Here is a 12,048-nt window from a genome sequence, read left to right on the forward strand (position 1 = left end):
GTAAAATCCTTTGGTGATGTAAGGGACATTCAAGTACATCCTTATTACAATGAAATCCAATGTCCAAAAACTATTCTTATTTTGTGTTTGTACAAGATTTTAAGATCTACTAAAAACAAAACAAAGAGACTTTATCTGTTTATGTTTATTAAAAAAACTAACAGTGATATTATTTTAAAATATCATACAGTTAATATATTTGGAATTATTTAAAATTTATATTGAGAAAAACATAGTTTCAGTATTGCTGTAGACAAACATCTACATAAGACTGTTCAATTGATTGTTGTTTTATATCAAACATCTTTTATAATACTCATTTTTATTGTTACAATTTTATAAATTTTAAAGAATATGATAAAAATGAAAGGTATTGCAGGTTTTGAATGGGTGTCTCTGGGAGGAGTTGGGGTACAAAATGGAAAGAAGAATGTGATGTAAGTCTATTTATTCAAAATATGTTTTTAAATGTTAACAAATTCACATAAATTTAAATTATGTATCTTTTCTCTTCATAATGCAATAAAACTTAAAAAAAAGAAACTAAACAAGAAGGAAGGCCCAAGTGAAGATGCTTGAATCTCACTTAGAAGGGCGAATAAAATAGTCATAGGAGGCAGATTGAGGGAGGGAAACTAAACAAGAAGGAAGGCCCAAGTGAAGATACTTGAATCTCACTTAGAAGGGTTAATAAAATAGTCATAGGAGGCAGATTGAGGGAGGGAACTGGATGGAGAAGGAAATGGAGGCTCAGAATCTGGTGTGGGGAGAGACAGAAGAGAGGACCAAAGGGCCAGGGGAATGAATGGAAATCTGCATCTCTAGAGGGGCATCTCTAGGATGTGCCAGAGATCTGGGATTGGGAGACTCCCAGGAATCAATGTGGGTGACCTTTAAAATGGAAACTTAAGGGTTCTTTGGAAAGTCAATTGTGTTGGATGGTGTTCTACTGGGGCAAACATGTGAAGGAGTATTTTCCTGAAGCTGACAGAGGTGAAAGGTTGTTCTGCTAAAGCAAACACATGAAAGAACACATGATGACACACATGTATTGGTCTACCTTACTTTGAATAAGTGAGCTGCATTTGTCAGGACACCAAGAGAGAAACACCAAAAACCTTCTGGTGATGTGCTGCAGTTTTTTACCACTTCTTTGGATTGGCAGAGTGATGTCAGCTGCGGAGGCAAGTGTTTGGAGGTTTTAAAAGGACTCTATGGACAGTGAGAGGTCGAGCTTGGGTTGCTGGTACAGCTAGCTGTGCAATGCTTGTTGGTCTCATATTTTGCTGATCCTTGCTCTGCTGAGAGAGGCACAGCCGAGAACTTCTTTTGGTGTTCTTCTGGGGTCCCTCTTGCTGACTTGTGCAGCGGCTGAGGCCTGGCTGTCTCTGCTAGGTAGTACCACCGCTGCTGATTTGCGTTTGCTATCTCAACTCTGGACTGTTAGTGTATCCATGAAGTGTTTGTGAGTGGATCAAGCTGTCATTGCTAACACGTGAACTGAACTGGTAATTTCCAGACAACACAGATGGGAGTTGTTCCAAAGAACCTTTCTAAGCAGGTCCACTTCCCTCATGTCCTTTCTTTTTCCACTACCGCTGGTGTGTGGTGGGCTAGAAATGAGGTTAAATCACTTAAGAACCATCATTAAAAGTAGGCTTTGTAAAAATTAAAGTTACAGCTGGTGCCCTTATTTATCGGGCAGAGATCAGGATATGAATAAATAAATTAATAGAAAAAATTCAGCGTCACTAATTCTCATTATTTTTGTAGTTGTGGCTTCTGTTTCGTGTATAAAGCCTATGCTGGTTTGAGGTGTCTTCAAATTATCTTTCACTTTCATATCATCTGCCTTGGGATGGTCTGCCCTCCCATTGCCTGTGGTCTTCAATTTCATTAATCTAATTAAAGATTCATTTTCCATTTTCTGTGACTTTGGGGACTATGGCTCTTAATTCTACAGCAATCTGATTTCTACTCCAGTTCTGAAAAGGAATTATCTCAGCTCACTCCTGCTCTGTCCACACTTAGCACAACTTGGCTAGGCTACTGGCTAATTTGTGGTTTAGGGTTGTAGCAGTTTCCAATGGTATTTTTTTCCTCTTTGAAGTTGCCTTTGAAGCAATGCCAACCCAGCATTTCTCTGTTTAACTGAAAAGGAAAATAACCCAAGACCTTAAAGGAATTTCCTTTCTAAAAGTTGGTATCTTTTGCAGACAGATAACATCATAGGCCATGAGCATGGCATGCCCTTGTTCTATAAATCCACAAACCAAATCAGCACAAGAAGAGCTGCGCCTGGCAAGAGGGTACTTGTGGCCCCAACTTAAAGACTGCCCTACACTGGGAAGCCTTAACCTATATAAGGTCTTATCAGTGGGTAAGGGGAGGTGTAACCACTTCATGAACTATATCCACTGTGAACTGTCACAAAACAGATTCAGGATATGTCTGAAATTGGGCAGTAGTCACACTTCAGGCCATTCCTCAGCTAATAGGCTCCAAGATGCCCCACGAGGTTGGTGAAGACAGTGTATAAGGAAGTTGTCTCCATGTTCCTAACTAGAATTGGCTGAAAGTGGCTAATGGACAGGGCTTTTGGACACCTTGCTGTGGCCCCTTTGCTGAGAAACGTTAAAGCTTCTTCAACAGTTGTGACTGTTCCTTTAGCCACAACCTAGACATTAAACTGAGGCCTTTCTCACCCAATTGGGAAGTTAGTAAGAATGAACCTGAAAGGTTGAGGAAAGACAGCTCTCCAGAGCCTCCTGGGGCAGGACAGAACAGAGCAGGAGAACGAGGATCTCCTTATTAAGCCAGGGGACAGACAGAAATGGGCAGGAAATTCCTTGGTTGCCAAGTACACACAATCCTTGTGCCAGGAGGACACCTCAAGGGAATGGTATGCTACTTAGGGTTTATTAGTAAAAATCAGAGTTCTATATCTGAATGACAATTGATATGTTATTGGATTGTAGCTGCTATAGGAGTGGACAGAAGTCTATGTTAGACTACCACCCTTGTGCCTGCAGCTGAAACTGAAGTCAGTTGGACTAGAAGCAGGGAGAGGAAGAAGATGAAGATTCAGAAGCTACTCAGCCTCCTACTACCTCAAATCCCCACCATGGAAGAGCTCTCTCATAGAGCAGCATTTGACCTTGCACAAGGAGAATGATGAGGGAATAACAGACCAGATGAGTTGGTTGATCAGTAGCTCCAAGTAGTCTGTAGTGACTGTGGACTACACCCAACTGAGCTAGGCATAAAACAAATGAACAACTTCTGGTTTATTTCCCCTTGTGGTCAACCATAAATAGGACCATAAAAGACAGGTAATTAAGAAAATTAGCTCAGAGAAAGTACCCAAGGAGCTGAAGGGGGCTGCAACCCTGTAGGTGGAACAACAATATGAACTAACCAGTACCCCGTGAGCTCGTGTCTCTAGCTGCATATGTAGCAGAAGATGGTCTAGTCGGCCATCATTGGGAAGAGAGGCCCCTTGGTCTTGCAAACTTTATATGACCCAGCACAGGGGAATGCCAGGGCCAAGAAGTGGGAGTGGGTGGGTAGGGGAGCTGGGGCGGGGGGAGGGTATAGGGAACTTTTGGGATAGCATTTGAAATGTAAATAAAGAAAATATCTAATAAAAATGAAAACGAAAAAAAAAAGAAAGAAAATTACCTCAAGATCAGTGCCATGGACACAGTATGATTGACACTTGCTATTCAAGGTGCAGAGTGGGGATCTCCTTAATGCCTCTGTCCACCCCAGAACTATGTACCTATGAACATGCACCTTATGCTTCACAGGTACACACTGCCTTCAGCTACCCAAGATTCCCCAAGAACTCCTAGGCAGGCCATGTGGAACACCCAGTGCCACATGTACTTTACAGCACCAGGAAACAGGGCTGCATTACTGCCCCCAATTAAAGAGACTCCAAGTTCCTAAGGAGTCACTGAGGGATAACTGTTCAGAACCTGGTTGTTGAAGAGCAAGGCCATCATCACCTCTGTATCAGATCTGGTACATAGTTCACACTTGGCTTGGCGTGGCCTTTCTGTAAACTGCCTATGTCCCAGCCAAATTCCCAGTGTATATGGAATGTGACAGAGTAATAACTGGCAACAACTTAAACTGATTCTGGAACTTGTCTGTCCTCAGAAAGTACCCAAAAGTTTCAAAGATGGGCTTTGAGGCCTGCAAGATAGCTTCTGGAGATAGGCAGCTGCCAGCCCTCCCAGGTCCCCACTAAGCCCCTAGTTCCTTCTTACCCTCTAGTGACCCACTCATGTGCCCCTGAGTTCAGAAGTGCTCCCTCAGAGTAAATGCTATCCCAGGTCACCAAGCAGCCTCTCTTTTAATTGCTCAGGGCTATACATCCAGTTCTATGAACACTTTGCTGAATATAATGCCCACACTTCGTATTGGAGAGCTGGACTGGCATGAAGGACATGTGTTTGAAAGACAGTCTGAGCTTTACACCCTGAGCTACATGCATCCAGTCTATGCGAGCTTAAACATATGGCACTGTCAGTGAACAAGACTGAAGGCCAAAGGAAAGAAGTATTCAAACCACTTCAGGTCACAGTGGGGCTCATACCTGGCAGAATACCAAAAAAATAAAAATTAAAATGTTAAAAGAAGTATGATGATTTGGGTTGTCTTGAACTCCATGTATATAGCACCAGTGGTGCCTTCCCTAAACTTGGAAAACCATCAACTACTTTGCAGATTTCACTAGATAGCCTAGTGGTTAAGAACAGGACCACAGTTCAGTTCCCAGCACATATATTGGGCAGTTCACAGCTTTGCAACTCTAGCTTCAGGGTAGTTATGTCTTCTAGTCTCTGCAAGGACCTGTGCAAATCCATAAGTGTGCACACACACACACAATACACACACAATAGAGTCTTACTATGTAGCTATAGCCCAGACAGACATGAAACTCCCTAAACAGACCACAATTGCACATTTAACAAGTACTGGGAATAGTCATAGGCCAGTCAGGCAGGCAAAACATTTTCAAAAGCCCAAATTAGACCAGTGAAACTGAACAACAAATCACCTTTGAAATAAAAGCTCTCTCCATCCCCAACTGCCCAAGAAACTGGTAAGACACAGTTGGAACATCCAAAACTTTTATTAAACGAAAACATTTAATGAAACCATTGAAAAAGGCAAAACACTAGTCGGGAACACTCCATAGCCACTAGAAGCTGCAGTTCCAAGACTGCACTTAACTTGGGGGAACCTTGTCATTTTCTCCCTTTGTGAAGATCCAAGACATTCATCTTATCAAAACAATGGCTTCTGGAAATACTCCTTTACTTTGGAGGATCACCTCAAGAGGTCACAGACTGTGAGATGGCCCTGTCCTATTACTGACAAAGGCCAGTTACAGGTCATTAAAAATCACAACACAGAACACCCCACCAAGTAGAATAGGAATCATAAATAACATAAATGGAACATCTAAACAGTGGTCAATCCCCTCCCAGGTCCATGTCTTTTTGCCCATGAAGATTAATCAACTGACAGTCACAAAGTGAACACCAACCAGTCCCTTGTCTTCTGTTCTTCCCACTGGCTCCTGTTGCTGGATTTGGGGATGTCTCTGAAAACAACCTGCTCAAATAATGCATACATCTAGGTAACAATCAGCCAGTGGCCTACCTATGTTCATACTGAGAAAGCAGACAAGTAGCTTATATGAGCAAGAAAGGCTTGCCTAGCACATCCGCTCACTGCACACAATCTGTGCTCATGCATGTGCAATGGTTGAGTGGGCAGCCCGAACCTCTACTGGTCCAGGTTAATTTATCTCATTGCTTGGTACAAAACCAATGGATAAGGTATGTGGAGATGAATGCTCTGGATATGCTAGGTCACTATGATATGAGGCAGATCAGAATGACCATCCCATGGCAGAGAACAGTCTTTGTAGATTGTAAATGAGGGTGGGCTGCCTGTGTTAGGAGAACAAGGTACCTGGAAATGTTGGGATGACCTCTTCTCTGCATCATCCAGCTAGATTCTAGGCCACACACTTAACTCTGAAAATGGACCCTCAGCAATCTACTTTAGGCAAACTAAGTCATAACAGTTTAGGACTAGATCTGGAGGTAACACTGTCATGGTAAAGGGCACATGGATACCTAGGTAACTAGAATGGAAGCAGGTGGTGGTGGTGGTGGTAGTGGCCAGGACTCCTTGGGAAGTTGAGGGAGGGGGTTGGTTTAAGGTCAAGTAAAACGTTTTGTGGGCCCTGCTCTACTTTTACAGTAAAGCACAGGCCCTGGGCTTACCTTGCCTGCCTCTAGGACTTGGATGTCTGAGGTAGGAGGAAGCCCCTGGATGGACCTTCTGAGCCTATTTGCCAAGGAAGGGCTTGGGGTGACTAGACTCCCATGCCCCATTCTCATTTTCTGACTCTTCCTTCAGCCCCTCTGTTACATGCTGCTCTTCTTGCTCTCCAGCATGAGCCATGCTCTCAAGCCCACTTAGGCTCTCAGTGGGCCCTGCCTGGCCTGAGCCAGCAGAGGCTGACACATTTTCATCTCTCTGGGTGACAGAGAAGGCCTTGGCCTCACCAGAATCAGGGTCTGCCTTTGTGGCACCATCACCATCAGGAGCAGCACCACCAGCTTGCTGAACAGCAGCAGCAGCCTGGCCAGCATCTTCACTGGCTGGGAAGGCCTCTCTAACAGCAGGGGCAGGCTCAGCAACCCCAACAGTGACAAGGGCAGCCTGGACCACATCCAACTGCTCACCATGTACTTCCACTCTTTCCCCCTCCTGGACCTCCACATTTTCAGCCAGAGCTGCCTCCCATGCCTCAGTCTCCCTAATGAGTCTGAGCAGCCCCACAAAGCCAGGTGGCCGCCTCTCCAGCCTCATCCTTCTCAGGTTGCTCTGCAGCATCTGGTTGGGCCGGGCCCGCATCAGCACCTGCCGGGCCCTCGCCTGATCCACCATTGCAGGCTGGATGGCCCCCTTCTTCATGGCCATCTGCAACAGACCTTCCAGGCGCATCACATAGGCAAACAGGGTCTCCTGAGGTCGCTGGGAGCAAGTCAGGAACTTGAGCCGCGCTGTCATCACTGTATCCTTGTTGCCAAACACCTGCACCAGTGCAGCCAGGCAGTCCTGAGCAGGCGTGTCTGGATGCTCTTCCAGAAGCTCACACAGGAGATCCAGGGCAGGTCCCTGCAAGCTCTCCACCAGCCGCCTCCTCCTCTCCCTCTCGGATATGTGACGCCACAGGTATAGCATGTCATTGGCATGGTCCAGCCAGCTCTCAAAAGACTGACCCCCACAGCCAGGCTCTTCCATCCCAGAGAAGTGTCTCAGCTCCTGGTAGGCCATGTTTTCCAGGATGGGCTGCAGGGCTTGGCTCCACTGCTGGGTCCAGGCTCCAGCCCCATGTGCCCCTCCTGCCACATCAAAGGCCCCTTCCTCACCCAAACCTCCTGCCTCGCCTGCAGCTCCTGCCAACCCTACAGCTCCTATGATCCCTGCAACTCCCATGTCCCCTGCAGCTCCCTCCTCATCTGACATTCTTGCTTCACCTGCAGCTTCTGCCTCATCCTCATCTACAGCTCCTGCTTCACCCAGAGCTCCTCCACCATCCACAGATCCTTCATCCCCTGCAGACCCCTCGTCACTCCCAGACTCCTCATCCCCTGCAGACCCCTCTTCACCTGCCTCTAAAACTGCCCCCTCTCCTGCAGCTCCCACCTCACCTGCAGCTCCTACCCAACCCATAGCTCCTATAACACCTGCAATCCCCATGTCACCTCCAGCCCCTTCTTCTTCAGACATTCTTGCAGCCCCTGCCTCAACTACATCATCTTCCTCATCCATAACCCCCTCATCTGACAGCCTTGCTTCATCTATAACTCCTGCCTCATCTATAACTCCTGCCTCATATATAACTTCTGCCTCATATATAACTCCTTCATCTTCTGCTCCCTCCTCATCTGACAAGCTTGCCTTAGCTGTAGCTCCTCCCTCCACTGCTCTTCCTGCCTCACCTGTTCCTCTCCCCCCCTCTGCTCCTTCCTCATCTGACACTCTTGCTTGAGCTGCTGCAGCTCGCGCATCCTGTAGGAAGGAGGCAGGAGCTGCAGCTCCTCCTCTGGCCTTACCTGCTTCTTCCTTGCCAGACATTCTTGCCTCACCTGTGGCTCCTTTCTCAGCTGTTCCTCCTGCCTCACCCACAACCCCTGTCTCATCTATGTCTCCTTCTTCAAGTGCAGCCCCTGACCTACCTGAGACCCCTGCCCCACCTGAAACCCCTGCCCCACCTGAAGCCCCTTCCAAAGCTTGCCCATGAGCCTGTGCAGGGAAATTGAATGTATCCTGTGACTCGACTTCAGGGACCGGAGGCAGGAAGATCACACTCCAGGACCCCCTATTATTTGGTATTTGTTGGGGGATCAAACTTTGGTTTAAATTGTCAGTGAATTCAACCAAAGCGACCTTTGCTCCAATCTCCTTTCTGAAGACCTTGCCAAGCACTCGGTACCTGCCCAGGGGCCTGAGGGCAGCCTCCACTGCCTCCTGAAATTCTTCTTCTTCACAGTCATCAGGGATGCCCATGATAAGCAGTGAGCGCTGGGCGTTGGCACCCATCCACCCACACCAATCCTGCAGAATTGCCAGTGCCATAGCAGTGAACTTAGGAGGTAACATGACCAGACAGGGATGTGTCTGATTGTACTAGTCTCTTCCTCAGTCTGTGAGTGAAAAACAAAAACAAAAAAACAGACATGTTAGTGTCAGGCAATCCAGGCCCCACAAAGCTTCCCCATAATGTGTGGGGCCAGTCCTACTCCTTGTCCGTTTTGCTTGACTTTAAGAAATTCTTTGACATGCTGGTGGGACTGCAAGCTTGTACAACCACTCTGGAAATCAGTCTGGTGGTTCTCCTCGGAAATTGGACATAGTACTACCGGAGGATCCAGCAATACCTCTTCTGGGCATATACCCAGAAGATCTTCCAACTGGTAATAAGGACACATGCTCCACTATGTTCATAGCAGCCTTATTTATAATAGCCAGAATCTGAAAAGAACCCAGATATCCCTCAATAGAGGAATGGATACAGAAACTGTGGTACATTTACACAATGGAGTACTACTCAGCTATGAAAAACAATGAATTTATGAAATTCTTAGACAAATGGATGGATCTGGAGGATATCATCCTTACTGAGGTAACCCAATCACAAAAGAAGTCACTAGATATGCACTCACTGATAAGCGGATATTAGCCCAGAAACTTAGAATACCCAAGATACATTATGCAAAACACAAGAAAACCAAGAAGGAAGACCATCATGTGGATACTTCATTCCTCCTTAGAATAAGGAACAAAATACCCATGAAAGGATATAGGTACAGAGACAAAATTTAGAGCTAAGATGAAAGGATGGACTATCCAGAGACTACACCATCTGGGGATCTATCCCATCATCAGCCACCAATCCCAGACACTATTGCACATGCCAGCAAGATTCTGCTGAAGGGACCCTGATATAGCGGCCTCTTGTGAGGCTATGCCAGTGCCTGGCAAACACAGAAGTGGATGCTCACAGTCAGCTATTGGATGGAACACAGGGTCCCCAATGGAGGATCTAGAGAAAGTACCCAAGGAGCTGTAGGGGGCTGCAACCCTGTAGGTGGAACAACAATATGAACTAACCAGTAAACCCTGAGCTTGTGTCTCTAGCTGCATATGTAGCAGAAGATGGCCTAATTGGCCATCATTGGGAAGAGAGGCCCCTTGGTCTTGTAAACTTTATATGAAGGAGCACGGGGAAGGCCAGGGCCAAGAAGTGGGAGTGGGTGGGTAGGGGAACAGGGGTGGGGGGAGGGTATAGGGAACTTCTGGGATAACATTTGAAAAGTAAATAAAGAAGATATCTAATAAAAAAACATAAAAAAGAAATTCCTTGACAAATTAAATCTATTTATAATATACAAGGTTAGTTATATTTTATATTTTATCTGGTAGCAGTTCTTAATTTGCTCTATCTCCCCAAGGAACTTACAGTTTTCAAGTTCTGGTATAACTCTGTACTTAATATTCCATTCTCATTTTTATGTCTGCATAGCCTATATATATATTATGTCTGCATAGTCACTTATTTTTCATTCTTGATACTACTTTTTGTTCTTTTATCTTGATTAGTAGTGTTTACCAATTTTACAGCTCTTTTTAAGAGACATTTGTGTTGTTTGCATACATTTTCTGTAGCCAATTTCTATACTTATATACAACATTTCTTCATTTGACTCTTGGTCCTGGCTCTAGCTTCTTTAAATGGATGCTTAGGTCACTATCTTAAGCATTTCTTTTTTACTTTTTATTATGCTTTTAAAACTTAGTGTATGTACACAGTTTTATGTATGTGGGCATATGTGTCTCAAGTGCCCCATAGAGTTTAAAAGAGAATTTTCAGTAATCAGTGCTAAAATTCTATCTGGTCAGCCTAGGGAATCAAACTCAATTTGTCAGGAACCTTTGCCTTCTCAAGTGATCTTGTTAGCCTATATTTGTTTTGTTCTAATAAAAACATGTAAAATAATTTTCTGCTGATCCTTCCTTTAGTTTTCCTCCTAATTTTGTAATTTGAAGTTTTTATTGTTGAGTTTGAAATATTTTCTTCTAACTAAATTTACCTACAACATACAAAGCAAATCATACTTTCATTGATCCACAGAATTCCAAATATTTAGCCATTAAGACCTTGCCAGATGTTGTACTATCAACACTACAAAAAATTGGACATTATTAATTTCACACAGAATTGTCACCCTTGTCCAAAATAATTGCAGACTCAAAGCAATCATTTTAAATACTTAGTATTTTCCCAGGATAGAATTTCTAGCCTCAGGATTGACAATATGAACTAACCATTCCCCCCCCCCCAGAACTGTGTCTCTAGTTGCATATGTAGCAGAGGATGGCTTAGGCGGCCATCAGTGGGAGAAGAGGCCCTTGGTCTTGTGAAGATCATATGCCCTCAGTACAGGGGAATGCCAGGGACTGGAAGCTGGAGTGGGTGGGATGGGGAGCAGGGCGGGGGAAGGGTATAAGGGGTTTTGGGGATAGCATTTGAAATGTAAATGAAGAAAATATCTAATAAAAAATGAAAAAAAGAAAATAAAAATGTAAGTTTTTATTAGAATAGAATGTTCATAAGGAAAATTTATATTATTATATGAGCATACATACCATTATACCTTTCTAAAAATATAAAAGAATAATAAAAAGTATATTAAATTTAAAAAAAGAAAAATATCTAATAAAAAAATCAATGGCATAAAAGCTAGAAAAAAAAAGAATTTCTAGCCTCAAGTGATCCTCTTGCCTCAGCCTCTTGAATACCTGAGTACAGACCCACCACATTACTGCCTTTAGCTTGTAAAGAATTCTTTAAAAATTTTTATTGCACAATACATGTATGGCTATCTAGGTAACTATACAATGTATTGCACTGCTATTCATCATGTAGTTGCTTCCAGCCACTAAAGAGATCTGTGGGATCGGCAAGCCTTTCAAATCCCAAGTGCAGAGCACCAACCCACAGCAGCATTTCCCCTCTCCACCCACCAGTTCAAGTGCAACCACCAAGAGTCTCTGGTCTTCACATTCATCCCAAGATGCCAGTCAGACTTGCGTTCTGCATCTCCTCCAACCCCAATAGTGACCAGCTCTTCCAATCAGCCTCATCCCAAACATGCTACCACTGAACTCTGTCCACCTGCCAGCTACAGGGCCCTAGCACATGGCAACACACAATTGCACTCAGTGTGCAGCAAGCTTCTCTAGGCCAGAAGGCAGGGTGCCCCCCTCCCCAAGTGCTTAAATATTATTGGGTCCCCTCTTGCCTCCCCAAACCAAAAAGCTGTGGACTAGCCGCCAGCCATTCATTTATTTGCCACTTCACCCAAAACCTGGAACCCTCTCCTATCACTCCCAGAATTGAAGCACCCCTGCTCCAATGCTTTAACACTCAAGCCGACAGTTATCCCTCCA

At 44.6% G+C, this 12,048-nt stretch overlaps 1 protein-coding gene across 1 annotated transcript; it reads right to left on the reverse strand.

Moving 5' to 3' along the window:
- Window positions 1-6,372: 6,372 nt before the first annotated feature.
- Pnma6e (PNMA family member 6E) lies at window positions 6,373-8,673 on the reverse strand. The gene is made up of 2 exons (XM_029534561.1): window positions 8,274-8,673; window positions 6,373-7,754 (listed from the first exon to the last, which is right to left on the reverse strand). The coding sequence occupies exons 1-2, from the start codon at window positions 8,671-8,673 to the stop codon at window positions 6,373-6,375; spliced, it is 1,782 nt and encodes a 593-aa protein (XP_029390421.1).
- Between the last annotated feature and the right edge of the window lie 3,375 nt (window positions 8,674-12,048).

This window comes from Mus pahari, chromosome X (genome assembly GCF_900095145.1).
Source record: "Mus pahari chromosome X, PAHARI_EIJ_v1.1, whole genome shotgun sequence".
NCBI classification, from domain to species: Eukaryota; Metazoa; Chordata; class Mammalia; order Rodentia; family Muridae; genus Mus; species Mus pahari.

Bases quoted from the DNA above. Each gene is read 5' to 3' on its own strand.
- Pnma6e (XM_029534561.1), bottom strand. From the start codon at position 8,673: ATGGCACTGGCAATTCTGCAGGATTGGTGTGGGTGGATGGGTGCCAAC. The intron at 7,755-8,273 runs GTAGGTCAGGGG...TGGGTTGGGTAG, and splicing joins AGGTGGGGCAGGGGTCTCAG to GAGCTGCAGGTGAGGTGGGA.